This window comes from Pleuronectes platessa, chromosome 14 (genome assembly GCF_947347685.1).
Source record: "Pleuronectes platessa chromosome 14, fPlePla1.1, whole genome shotgun sequence".
Taxonomy (NCBI): Eukaryota; Metazoa; Chordata; class Actinopteri; order Pleuronectiformes; family Pleuronectidae; genus Pleuronectes; species Pleuronectes platessa.
Window position 1 is genome coordinate 211,644 of NC_070639.1, and position 12,854 is coordinate 224,497.

Here is a 12,854-nt window from a genome sequence, read left to right on the forward strand (position 1 = left end):
ACACAGGTCATCTGACGATGCTATGGCAACTTCCAACACAACACAACTGTCTCAGTTCATCACACACAGACACACACACACACACTGAGTCGTATGCCCTTTAAGCACCAAAACATGGAAAGAACTAATCATGAGAACGAGCATTTTTAACTACCTTTTATTATTAATAAATTAAAAAGTGCGGAACGTTGCAAAAGTTTGGAATCCAAACTCGTCAATTGTCTTCCGACTCCGCCTCCTGCAGCCATGTGAAGAAGGCTGTGACGGTCTTCAGGGCCACGCCCTTATCCAGCTGATTGGCCGGGTCTTTTCTGGTCCCCGACTTGCAGAATGCGTCCTCGTCGTACATACACTCGAAGAATATCTTGAGGAGGTCTGGAGAACAAATACATGTCAGTCATCGTTTCAGCTGTGACGAAATTGAAATAAATCTCATTTTTCCGTGAGGTGAGACCAATTCCTAATGTTATCAATTCAAGTAATGGGATTTGTATCTAGATAAGAAACCAAAAATTGATGTATTAGAAATAACTGAAGACGGCATTGTGTTTAGCAAAAGTTATTTGGAGTGATGTTTCTCAAATGAACGAATCAAGTTAATGTCAGTGGAGAAAAAATTTGAGATTCAAAGTTTTAATCCAAACTTTTCAAATGTCCTTAAAAAATAGACGGAAATATGAAAATCTCCAATTCCATATAACAAGGCGAAGTTCTTCTGCTGATGAGAATCATGTGACAAGAACTAAAGCTCCAGAAAAGCTACTAAATGGACCTTGTAGTGAGATTGAACTGTTCCACTGGTTGGATCACAACTGAGAACTTGTTACACAGTTTATTCTTAAGAAACAAAGAAAAGGGATGATCTGTGAGTTTCATTTGGAGTGAACTCTGATGCAGAACTTACTTGGAGGATGATCGAGGGCGACGATCAGCGACTGAAGTTCCTGAAGAGCATGCAGCTGTCGCTCACTCTCTGAGTTCCGGTACTGGAGCAATACAGGTAATCTCTTTTGAATGAGGGCCGTGTGCACTCGACAGTTGGTGTTATCTGCACAGTGAAGAAGGAGGCAGATTAAATTCATACGCTCGGCAGAGAATAAATATTGTAATCAGCGGTGCGATTTGAGCAGAGGAGTCTTTGCTCCGGCTGGTGGAGAGCTTACTTTTCACTGCTGCCTTACACACAGCCGTCATCAACGCCCTCAGGTAGGGAAACAAGCTCAGGTGAGATTCAGTCAGGTTCTCCTGAGAAACAGAGAGATCAGAGGAGGAGGAGGAGTAAAAACACAGCGTCTGTCAAATTCACAAGAATCAGCTCAGAAGTGATGACACTGAAGAGCAGTAAACACAGAGTTCAAAGTATGTAGATGTGTAACTAACGTATTTCTGGTCTAGAACTGGAGCTTATGTTTTCATTTGTTTAGTCAGTTTGTCAGCAGGATTCATCAAAAGCTACTGAAATGATTCCCATGAATATTTGTGGACCCAGGGAGGAAACCTAACATTTTGGAGCACAGGTGGATCCAGGAATTGTATTGATGAGATCTTACCAACAGTCGTGGACCAACATTAGCTTCAAGGTCCGAAATATAATTATATTCAGTTACTTTACAACAAGGTGTAACTTAGCCCCACTCTGTCTCCCCTTCAGGATTTTTACTACTAACTCGCAGAGACTGGTTGATTTCACTTTTCGTACCTTCAGACACTTGGCTTCGAAGTCTTGGTCCTGTTGAGGAGTGGTGTCAGAAGGCAAAGTTTCAGAGGCGGCCTCTCTGTAAACAGGACTAGAGACACTGCTGCCCTCTGGCTCAGGTTTGTGCTCTGAGACATTCGGTCTCCTAGGCACAGCTCCCTCTGGCTCGCTGTCTCTTGGCGGCTCCTCCGGGGTTGGCTCCTTTGAGCTGCTTCCCCTGGTGTACAGATCAGGCTGAGACGGTGCAGAGCTGAGCGGCTTTGCGCTGCGCTTTCTGTTCTTCCTGCGCTTCCTGCCTGTACGGCTACGAGTGATGGGGGACCAATAAACGAAGAGTCAGGAAGGATGTCAGTGTAAATGAGAAACTCTGAATATCAAGCTTTTCAACCAATTTGGAAAATACTACAAATTATTATCAGTGACCTAAACAGAAGCGAAATAAACAAAAGATTTTTTAAGTCAATGGAAACTAGTTAATCAGAGTTATAAATATCCTGCTAGCAGGAGAGATAAATATCAGAATCACAGACACTCTCCTCATGCTTCAGAGAAACCTAACACCAACAGGATCTTTCAAATCAGACAGCGTTGTCATCTCATACCTTCCCAGAGTTGTCCTGGCTTCGACGTCTGGGTTCTGTTGAGGAGTGGTGTCAGAAGGCAAAGTTTCAGAGGAGGCCTCTCTGTAAGCAGGACTAGAGGCTTGGGGCTGGAGTGCAGCAGGGGGCATGAGAGAAGGCTCAACGGCGGCTGTCTCCAGCTCAGTCTCTGACTCTGCAAGGCTGTTCAAAGCCGTGGGGGCTGCTCCAGACAAGGCAGCCAGAGTTCCAGGGGCGTCTAAGAGAGGCTTGTCTGTGTTCAGAGTCTGAGGTGGCACCAAAGAGGGTTTCAGCTCCTCGACTGAGGACAAGTGAGAAGAAGCTGGTTCCTTGGCTGAGGGACGCTCACTTGAGTTGGCCGCTTCAGGTGGGTTGGCCTGCCGGTTTGGCGCATCCTCTGGAAGAAGGAAAAGTACAGATGAATACATGTCTTCAGAATTCAATCAGCAAAAGGTAATATTTACACATAACAGTTCTTCACATATAAGTAATGTGAAATGGGCCAAACAGTTACAGATCTTAATTAAATTGAATGTGCTGATTTGGTCACATGAGAAACACATGGAACTGAAATTTGTCATATCACAGATCTTAATTAATGGAGATATGGGCTTTCCAAGATGATTATTTAGGGGTAATCGGACTTTGACTGGTCATATCTCCTTTAACATGAGAAATAAACAACCACAGTCACAACAGTGTGATTAATGGCAGAGAGTGAATGTGTCAGTATTATCGTCCTGTCTGTCCGGTGTTGGACAGTGACGTGCGTCTCACCAGGCTCTCGGACACTGCTGCCCTCTGGCTCAGGTTTGTGCTCTGAGACATTCGGTCTCCTAGGCACGGCTCCCTCTGGCTCGCTGTCTCTTGGCGGCTCCTCCGGGGTTGGACTCTCCAGCAGCTCCTTTGAGCTGCTTCCCCTGGTGTACAGATCAGGCTGAGACGGTGCAGAGCTCAGCGGCTTTGCGCTGCGCTTTCTGTTCTTCCTGCGCTTCCTGCCTGTACGGCTACGAGTGGTGGGGGACGAATAAACAAAGAGTCAGGAAGGATGTCAATGTAAATGAGAAACTCTGAATATCAAGCTTTTCAACCAATTTGTAAAATACTACAAATTATTATCAGTGACTTAAACAGAAGCGAAATAAAACCCTAATAACAAAACAGATTTTTTAGGTCAATGGAAACTAGTTAATCAGAGTTATAAATATCCTGCTAGCAGGAGAGATAAATATCAGAATCACAGACACTCTCCTCATGTTTCAGAGAAACCTAACACCAACAGGATCTTTCAAATCAGACAGCGTTGTCATCTCATACCTTCCCAGAGTTGTCCTGGCTTCGATGTCTGGGTTCTGTTGAGGAGTGGTGTCAGCAGGTAAAGTTTCAGAGGAGGCCTCTCTGTAAGCAGGACTAGAGGCTTGGGCCTGTAGTGAAGCGGGGGGCATGAGAGAAGGCTCAACAGCGGCTGTCTCCAGCTCAGTCTCTGACTCTGCAAGGCTGTTCAAAGCCTGCATGTTTGGCGCATCATCTGGAAGAAGGAAAAGTACAGATGAATACATGTCTTCAGAATTCAATCAGCAAAAGGTAATATTTACACTTAACAGTTCTTCACATATAAGTAATGTGAAATTGGCCAAACAGTTACAGATCTTAATTAAATTGAATGTGCTGATTTGGTCACATGAGAAACACATGGAACTGAAATTTGTCATATCACAGATCTTAATTAATGGAGATATGGGCTTTCCAAGATAATTATTTAGGGGTAATCTGACTTTGACTGGTCATATCTCCTTTAACATGAGAAATAAACAACCACAGTCACAACAGTGTGATTAATGGCAGAGAGTGAATGTGTCAGTATTATCGTCCTGTCTGTCCGGTGTTGGACAGTGAAGTGCGTCTCACCAGGCTCTCGGACACTGCTGCCCTCTGGCTCAGGTTTGTGCTCTGAGACACTCGGACTCTGTGGCTGAAGAAACTGGAGTTTCTGTTCGAGTGGAGACAACATTGATATGGTGAGGAAGTATAGAAGAGAAGGACGGCGTGGAAACAATACAAAAAACATTAGAAAGTTCTTATTTGTCTCAATTAGTTAAAAAGTCTTCAAACAGCTGATAGATGGTAACAGAGGGTTTCCCTCCATTGATATTTCTTGAGTCTTGATGAGTGTTGACCTTCATCACTGACCTGTTGTGAGATGAAAGCCTGGACATCCTCTTTCTCCGGCAGAAGGTCCGTCCAGTTGAGGCCTGATTCTTCCCACAGAGAAGCCACAGTACGATGGCCCTGTGGACACGAGACGGGACAACGTCACAAACCTATGCTCTGAAATGTCTTTTCTATTACGTCTAATTTACAGCAGGGAGAAATATTTCATTCATAAACTTACTTAATGAATTAGAAAATATTTGCTTCAAATCAAAAGATCAAATCAGCCTAGTTGATTTCAGTGAGATTTTTCATTTAACTGGTTTATAATAATTATAGCAGAATCACAATAATAACACTGAATGAATAATACAAAAAAAAAAATGCTACAGTGAACTCCAGTGCAGTGTAAAAATATTTCAATATAGATTGTATACAAGTCAATAATCTATGTGTATTTAAATTATATCTACAGCTGAGTCACTGGTTATAATCCACCTGCTTCATAATGAGAACAGGTAACAGGAAAAAAGAGTGAAGAACAGACTGAAGTGTTTCTTACCATTTGTTTGCATAGTATGAGCAGTATTTCAGAGATCAAGATCCCAGCTCTTCCCACAGGAAGCAAATGTTTGCTTAATTCACTGTGAACAAACAGAACATGACAGAAATTTAAATAAATCTTAAAAGTCTGAGCAGATCTTTACTTCATACACAGCTTAGTTTAGAGCAGAGTTCATCACAGTCAACACGTTTGTGGTCTCGTACCTAAAGAGCTCTCTCATAGAGAAGCCCCCCTCCTTCAGCACAGGGCTGAGCAGCTCAGCCAGGTACAGCCAGATGTGGGGAACGTCGATGGCCATGTCGTCCGCTTGCTCCAGCGTGTCTGCAAACCTGGGAAAAGAAACAAGGACGTTGTGGTTAGGAAAAAGAGCCGCTCCGAAAAACATAATCAATATAAATTCAGTAAGTTAAGAAAAAGAAAATGTTTACATGTTCCCCAAATAAATAAATGAACGACAACATGGTCTTTTAGAAAACCAAAAACCACTGAAAATTGTCGGTCATTCTCGCTTATTCTGGTATCGACAGGTTTTGAAAAATAATTAGCAGGAAGATAAATGGCTGGACAACATCAAATAAATCTTTTTATTTCACCCCAGCCAATGTAGAAGCAAAGGCTGTGTACATTTGCAAATACTGTGCAAAGACCTCTGTTAAGAATGACACAAAGATGCAGAAGCAAATAGTCAAGTGCCCAAAGTTTCCTCAGGGCTCAAATCAGCCTATGACAAAACAAAATGTTTATATTTATGTCTGTATATGACAAGGTAAATACAGTTAGTATAAATTAGCCACACAATGTCCAGTTTATTCCTGTATATTCCCGTATATTCCCGTTTATTCCTATGGAAAGTTTCCAACTTTTAATATTCCCGGAATTTTGCAACCCTAAGTAGAACTGAGCGGGGGAACTGACCCTTTGTAGAACTGGGGTTTGGGCAGGATTCCCTTCTGCGCCAGCTGGAAGAAGAGCTGGCCCAAGTGGTCCCGTGTGATCTGACTGCGCTCCAGAGTCGACTCCACCCCCACGCGTATGAAGATGTGCGACTGAGAGCCCAGATCAAGCTCCACCACACACTGGACAGCCTCCTGCAACAAAACAAAGACGCATGTTCAAGACTTATACTTTAATTCTTCCCTTTAAGAAGGTTTATTCTATGAAATCGAAAAGAAAAAAAATCAGTTATCAGTTGAGTGGATCTCAGCACCTTGAAATCTTTAAGGTGCAGGAACTCGTCGATGATGGACTTGCACTTCCTCTCGATCTCCTCCTCAGACCGAGCAGGTTTCTCTCTCGTCTGAACAGGCTCAGGTTTCACTGTCGATGCAAATAAACAACCAGAGTCACAACAGTGTGATTAATGGCACAGAGTGAATGTGTCAGTGTTATTGTCCTGTCACTCCGGTGTTGGGCAGCAACGTGTGTCTCACCAGGCTCTCGGACTCTGCTGCGCTCTGGCTCAGATTCGACCTCAGTGACTTTCGGTGCAGAGATCAGCGGCTTGTTGCTGCACTTTTTTTCTGTACGGCTACGACTGGTGGGGAACGGATAAACAAAGAGTCAGGAAGGATGTCAATGTAAATGAACATAAAGCTTTCTAACCAATTTGGAAACTACTACAAATTATTATCACTGCCCTAAACAGAGAGGAAACAAAACCCTAATAACAAAACTGATTTATTTTTTAAGTCAATGGAAACTAGTTAATCAGAGTTATAAATATCCTGATAGCAGGAAAGATAAATATCAGGATCACAGAGACACTCTCCTCATGTTTCAGAGAAACCTAACACCAACAGGATCTTTCAAATCAGACAGTGTTGTCATCTCATACCTTCCGTGAGGGCCCAGCTGGATCTTCTCGTCCATCTGCAGAAAGAGAAACAGACCATCAGGCACAAAAAAATGAGCCTTACAACTTTTCACGTTGTCTGTGATCAGTTTCTACTCAGAGGTCACTGCTGATTTCACAAAATATACTATATTCAGCTTCTCTTGTTTTGAAATTGTTTTACATTATTAAACTCATTATACAAATCATTATGTATATTGTTGAATTGATTTACTCTGAGTTGAGGGCGTGAAATCGTGGGCGTGAGGAAGAAGCAGGAACAAATCGACACAAATGCCCCTGTTATGAGTCTTTTATCAGTAATAAGTAGAAAATCTAAGAAACTTGTTTACCAATGTCTGTATGAATCATAAAATATTACATATTTCTGATTATACAAGAGAAACTTAACAAGTCCTGACTCTGCTTTAGGTTCCAGCTTTAATTCAAATTCAAATTTCAAATCTCTCAGATCAAACTATCATTAAATCAAAATTAGTTAAGTTATTTAAATGTTTAAAGTCTGTAGCCAATTCTCCAGATTTTACCCGGAGGTCACGCCTGACAACGGCTTAAGTTTCCATGGAACACGACCAGTTAACACATGGTAATTGTTTGTCATTGTTTTTGTGATTCCAATGTAGAGATATGAGCAAATCAACTATGAGGGACAGAAAGTAAATAGCAGCTTCATGTCTCCTGTAGCAGTGCATTTGTACAAACCTCACAGTAGAAGGTAAGAAAAAGGTAAAATGGTAAGATCTGTGTCGAAGCCTCGGAAAGCTCGTCTCACCTTGGAGATCTTTGGGATCTTGTTGGGGTCGATGGTCCTGCCATTCTTCCTCATGGGCACAGTTTTCCAGGTCTCCTCTCCCTGTACTTGCGGATCTCTCTGCTCCCTCTGCTCCCTCTGATCCCTCTGCTCCCTCTGCTCTCTCTGCTCTCTCTGATCCCTCTGATCCCTCTGCTGTCTCTGCTCTCTCTGCTCTCTCTGCTGTCTCTGCTCTCTCTGCTGTCTCTGCTCTCTCTGCTCCCTCTGCTCCCTTGGATCTGTGGAGACACACCCACACAAAAAAACAAGAAACAAACAGGGAAATACAGGTTTAAGATAAGTTCACAGGAAAAACAGTGGAGTCAAACAGCTGTGAAAGTGGCAGACAGAGTGACATTTCTGACTGTTTTAGTGGCATGCTGCGTTACAGGATGAAATATTATAGGTCAGCTAGCAGATGGGAGGGAGCTAGGGGGCTTTCTGTCTGCTGTTGGGCACAATAGCATCTCTGCAGGCTATAGGGACAGGAAGTCTACAGCCTGTCTTCCTGAGTTACTATAGCTGTGCCAATGTAATTCTAAACCTTAAAGAGGATTTAGACTGCAGGCCTGACCTGGCCGTCTCCTGGTGTCCTTGAAGTACAGTTGCTGCTGCACTTTTCTCTGCTCCTCTTCCTCTTCAAGCTTTGCCTCCTTGTGGATCTGATCAATTGTCTTTGGACCCTGGTTGGCTCTTCTTGACACCCATTTGTGCTGAAGAAAAACAAATGTACAGAACAACAATGACTTCAAACCTGAATCAGACAGATTCTGTAGTGTTAAACAGATGTCTTAGCTCAGCTTCAATCACAGAGGAATATTCTAATGACTGGGGACACACTGATGAATTCATTAAAGATCAATAGTTATCACGTATTCCTCAGGTTTCAACCATTTTTCCCTGTTCGTTGTTTCTATGGAATTTTCTTACATTTCTTCGCCATTATCTATGTATCTATCTATATCAGTCCTTCTAAAAAGCATCAGATCTCCTTAACAACAGCAGTGTAGATATTCATTAAACAGAATAGGACCAGAAAATATAGTATCATGTTCCTGGTCATCAGAGAGATCGATGAAATAAATCTCTCTGGTAAAATCCATCTTACGGTTAAGAATTTGATTCTTGGACTCTTTACAATTGTGCAAATGAAAGAAAAATCACAAAGACCCACTCACCAATCTTAGGTCTATGGTATCCTGCAACATGAACCTTGTGCGTGAAGACGTCTTCCCCTCTCTGATGATTTTTTCCATCTGCTTAAAATAGTGATCCATCCGAGGCTGGTGAGACACAGAGGGAGAGAGACGGTTAATTTGAGACACGAAAGTCATGTTCAGCATGTCTCCATTCAATCTACCAGACAGCAGGTTGCAGATACTATTATTTTCAGAGTTGACCAATTGTCCAGTTTATCACTTGGAACAGTCCTGACCGCCTGAGATGAAACCGGAACATTTCATCAACAGCCGTAAAAGCCGTAAAGCTTCCGTGCTGAGGAAACGACCACAACCTACTTGTAAGCAGCTGCTGTGGGATTGTAAATCAGAATCACCTTCTAAATCACTTATTTGACATTTCCAGAAGAAAACATCTTAGTGGGATGAAAGCAGAGACATGAACTGATCTTTGGCTGCCCTAATGTCAAAAACACTGCTGACAAAAAGTTCTCATCACATCTTCATCCCTGCAAACAATGCATTTCTCTTAATATTTAATTTGAAAGGGAAACCAGCCGCATATTATCCTGTAGATTATATTCAAAGTTTTCAATCTGTAGCCCCTCAGACCTTTCTAAGACCGTAATAAAAGAAATTTAAGATTTATGTAAAATGTACAACCACCAGCTCACCTTGGCCTCCACTAAATCAAAGTCCTTGCCGATGGTGGTGAGCAGCCTGCAGAGACACTCCAGGGAAGCTTCGTCGTGGTTCCCCAGCAGCTTCACCACGCAGTCATGCATGATGGCCTCTGTTAGCATCTTTAGCTTGAACAGTTCACCAATGAACTTTATGTTGCTGATGGATCGCCGCCGGGCAATGTCCTTGGCCTCCTGCAGCTCTACCTGAAGTCGGTCACGCTCCGTCTAATGGGACCAAGGAAACAAACCTCTTGAACAGAGTTGAAACAGAAACTAAATGTTGTTTTGGTAAAGATCCGGTGTCACACTTACCGATGCAGCAGAGTCCAGCTCCTTCTGCTTCCTCTCAAACACCACATCATCCACCTTGTCTTTCTCAAATTCTTTCTGGCAGCGGCTTAGCAGCAGCTTTTGAAAGTTCACTGTGTTGTTGGGAGCGTCAGTGATGGGCACTTTGAGCTGCACATGAAAAGTAAGTGGAATGAATTCAGTAGAGAACATAAGCATTAGAATAAAATAAGTAATGAACTAACCGGGAAAAAAGTTTTCAGCGGTTTAACATTTCTTTTTATATTTCGCAAATTAATATTTTCGTATCTGGATTATTTAGATTTTAATGACTGATATATTTTTAAGGTTATGTTATCAAATGATGGAAGACAGAAAATGTAATAGTTTCTCTAGAACTCTTGTTAATAGTGTCTATAATTAAGGATATGCACGTTTAATAAATTGTGTTTTAAAGGATTATTTGTGACTGATTTTCAAACTCCTTAATAAATAGTGTCGTCTGGTGTACACTCTAGAGGCATCAAAACAATAAAACCTCATCATCACATTGTACTGAATTGTGTTGCTTTTCACAGCATTATTCTGCATCAAGGCAGAGCTGAATATGAACCAATTGATCCATTTGCTGCATAAACATTTAGCAAATTGTTGACTATATATTGAGACACAGTGTGCACACCCCTCCAATAGATGGTTTAAAGATTACACTTAATTCCTCCATCGTGTTTTTGCATCTGATGAATGCGGCAGTTTACGAAAAAGCTATATTTAAGTACTTCTCCAAATCCAATTCAAACAATTACATTGCAAACACAAGACTCTCTCGTTCCAAAGTCGACACACTTCTCTGCTCAACTAAGCGACCAGCTTACCGTGGCGAGGCAGCGGCACATTTTCCCGTAGGCCACCGAGAAGCTGGGCTCGTCGATGGCCTTTTCAAACACCAGGTCGATGACTCCTTTGAGCCGCTCCTCAGTGTCGATGGTCAGGTCCCAGACCTGCTTCACCAGCTGGCTGAACTTCTCCGGCGTCAGCTTGTTCAAGATGCTGCGGACCTTCTTGAACAGGTCCTGAGGGAGTAGGTCATAACAGGTACTTAAACTCTGAGGTCATCGATCACAAACACCAATCTCTCACTCCACATGAAAAACTACTCCTGTTGTAAAGCTACTAGTAATACGGAAATTAAATACTCACAATGATTTCCTATATTTACAGATTTAAACAACATTTTTACTGGAATTTCCAATACTTTGAAAATCTTCAATCACGTAGACTAACATTTATTATCAGAAAATTCTGTATATGTAATTTCTATATATGCCCACTGCTTTGTGGATTTCAGATTGTGTATATTTGGTTGTACCTGTGTTTTGTTGGACTCTGGTTCCGCTGGGAGGCTTTCCCTCTTCATGCCTGGTTTCCAGGCATTCTCTGATTTCTTCAGCTGAACATCGTCGTGCAAAGACAGGCCCATGATGATCTTCCTGGGTGGTGGTCGCCGGGCCCCAAGGTTTTTAAGCTTAACACAGGAAAAAAGGGAAAAACAGTATTATTACCATGACAATATCTTTTAAAGAAAAAGACAGGGGGGAGCCAGAGAGAATGAAGACCAAGGTCGGAAGAATGGGTAGATACAAAAATAAAAGGGTCGAAAATAGATAGAAAAAGAGAGAAAGGCTAGGGTGATATGTGATCAATATTTAGCATGGCCCTTGAAGGAGATTCTAAATATTGAAATGGCCCTTGATAGAAAAAAAGGTTCCCCTACCCCTGAATGAGAGCAACCATCAACTGTAAACAGGTCAGTGTGTTTCTTTCACCTGTGCAGCCCGCAGGGAAGGGAAAGGCATGGGTGCCATGGGCTTCATGATTGGCTGATTAGTTGGGTAGACGGCTAGAGGAGTCTGTGAGACAGGCTGTTTGGAAGACGTGTTTGTCGGGATGGTGGGCCTAGCAGTCTGTATCTGAGTCCTCTGGAAAAACTGTAGGTAAGATGGGAGAGAAACACAGAAGACATTAAGAACGATCCCAGAGACAGCTGACTCATTTCTGCAGGCTGCCATGCTTTGATCTAAAGTACAAACAAGTTCAGTTTTTTAGACGACTATTCTTCTTATGTTTAAGTCAAAGTTCAGATGGACATCTATTAAATAACATTATATACAATTCCAAAAAGTTTTACGAATAACCAGGGAATAATTACCTGATGATGTGTCTGTCACGTCTCAGTAGCAATCTGTTGGGTTTCTGATATATCACCTAGCCCTTGATCTTTAGTGGACAAAGTCAAAAGCCAAAGTTTAGCAAATAGTACAGGGAGCTAGGCACAAAAACCATATCAATAATTATCGTAATATAATTCTCATCAATAATTGAATAACTACATTCACATTCGACATTCCCTTATATCTTTGTCTTCTGACACTGGGAAAAGATATGGTTATGATGATGATGGTGGAAGAAGAGAAGCAGGAGGGAACTTACAGTTGGGTAAATTACCAGATGATGCGTCTGTCGTGACTGTAGCAAACTGGTGGGTTGTGAGGAGATGTCCAGCAATGAGGGAGAGAAGGAATGATGTCAAATAAACGTCAAAGGAATAACAGAGCACATTATAGAACAGAGAGCATCACTCTGGAGAGAAAAAATATCTGCCTATAAACTTACAAAAAAAAAATGAATTGTGTCATTTATCATGATAATTCCTGATATATCACCTAGCCCTTGATCTTTAGTGGGCAAAGTCAAAAGCCAAAGTTGGCAAATAGTACAGGGAGCTAGATACAAAAATGATATCAATAATTAACGTAATATAATTCTCATCAATAACTGAATAACTAAAGACATTCCCTTATATCTTTGTCTTCTGACACTGGGAAAAGATACGGTTTTGATGATGATGGTGGAAGAAGAGAAGCAGGAGGGAACTTACAGTTGGGTAAATTACCAGATGATGCGTCTGTCGTGACTCTGTAACAAACTTGTGGTTTGTGAGTAGATGTCCAGCAATGAGGGAGAGAAGGAATGACTACAAATAAACATCAAA

At 41.9% G+C, this 12,854-nt stretch overlaps 1 protein-coding gene across 1 annotated transcript; it reads right to left on the reverse strand.

Moving 5' to 3' along the window:
* Positions 1-141: 141 nt before the first annotated feature.
* On the reverse strand, positions 142-12,207 carry LOC128456172 (eukaryotic translation initiation factor 4 gamma 3-like). The gene is made up of 23 exons (XM_053440253.1): positions 12,199-12,207; positions 11,629-11,790; positions 11,172-11,327; positions 10,678-10,875; positions 9,821-9,973; positions 9,506-9,739; positions 8,832-8,936; positions 8,228-8,366; positions 7,636-7,892; positions 6,846-6,880; positions 6,442-6,545; positions 6,219-6,328; positions 5,927-6,099; positions 5,215-5,340; positions 5,009-5,090; positions 4,473-4,584; positions 3,613-3,823; positions 3,157-3,302; positions 2,470-2,692; positions 1,700-2,000; positions 1,143-1,245; positions 905-1,030; positions 142-375 (listed from the first exon to the last, which is right to left on the reverse strand). Exons 1-23 carry the CDS (start codon positions 12,205-12,207, stop codon positions 215-217), a joined length of 3,426 nt encoding a protein of 1,141 aa, XP_053296228.1. The 3' UTR covers positions 142-214.
* Between the last annotated feature and the right edge of the window lie 647 nt (positions 12,208-12,854).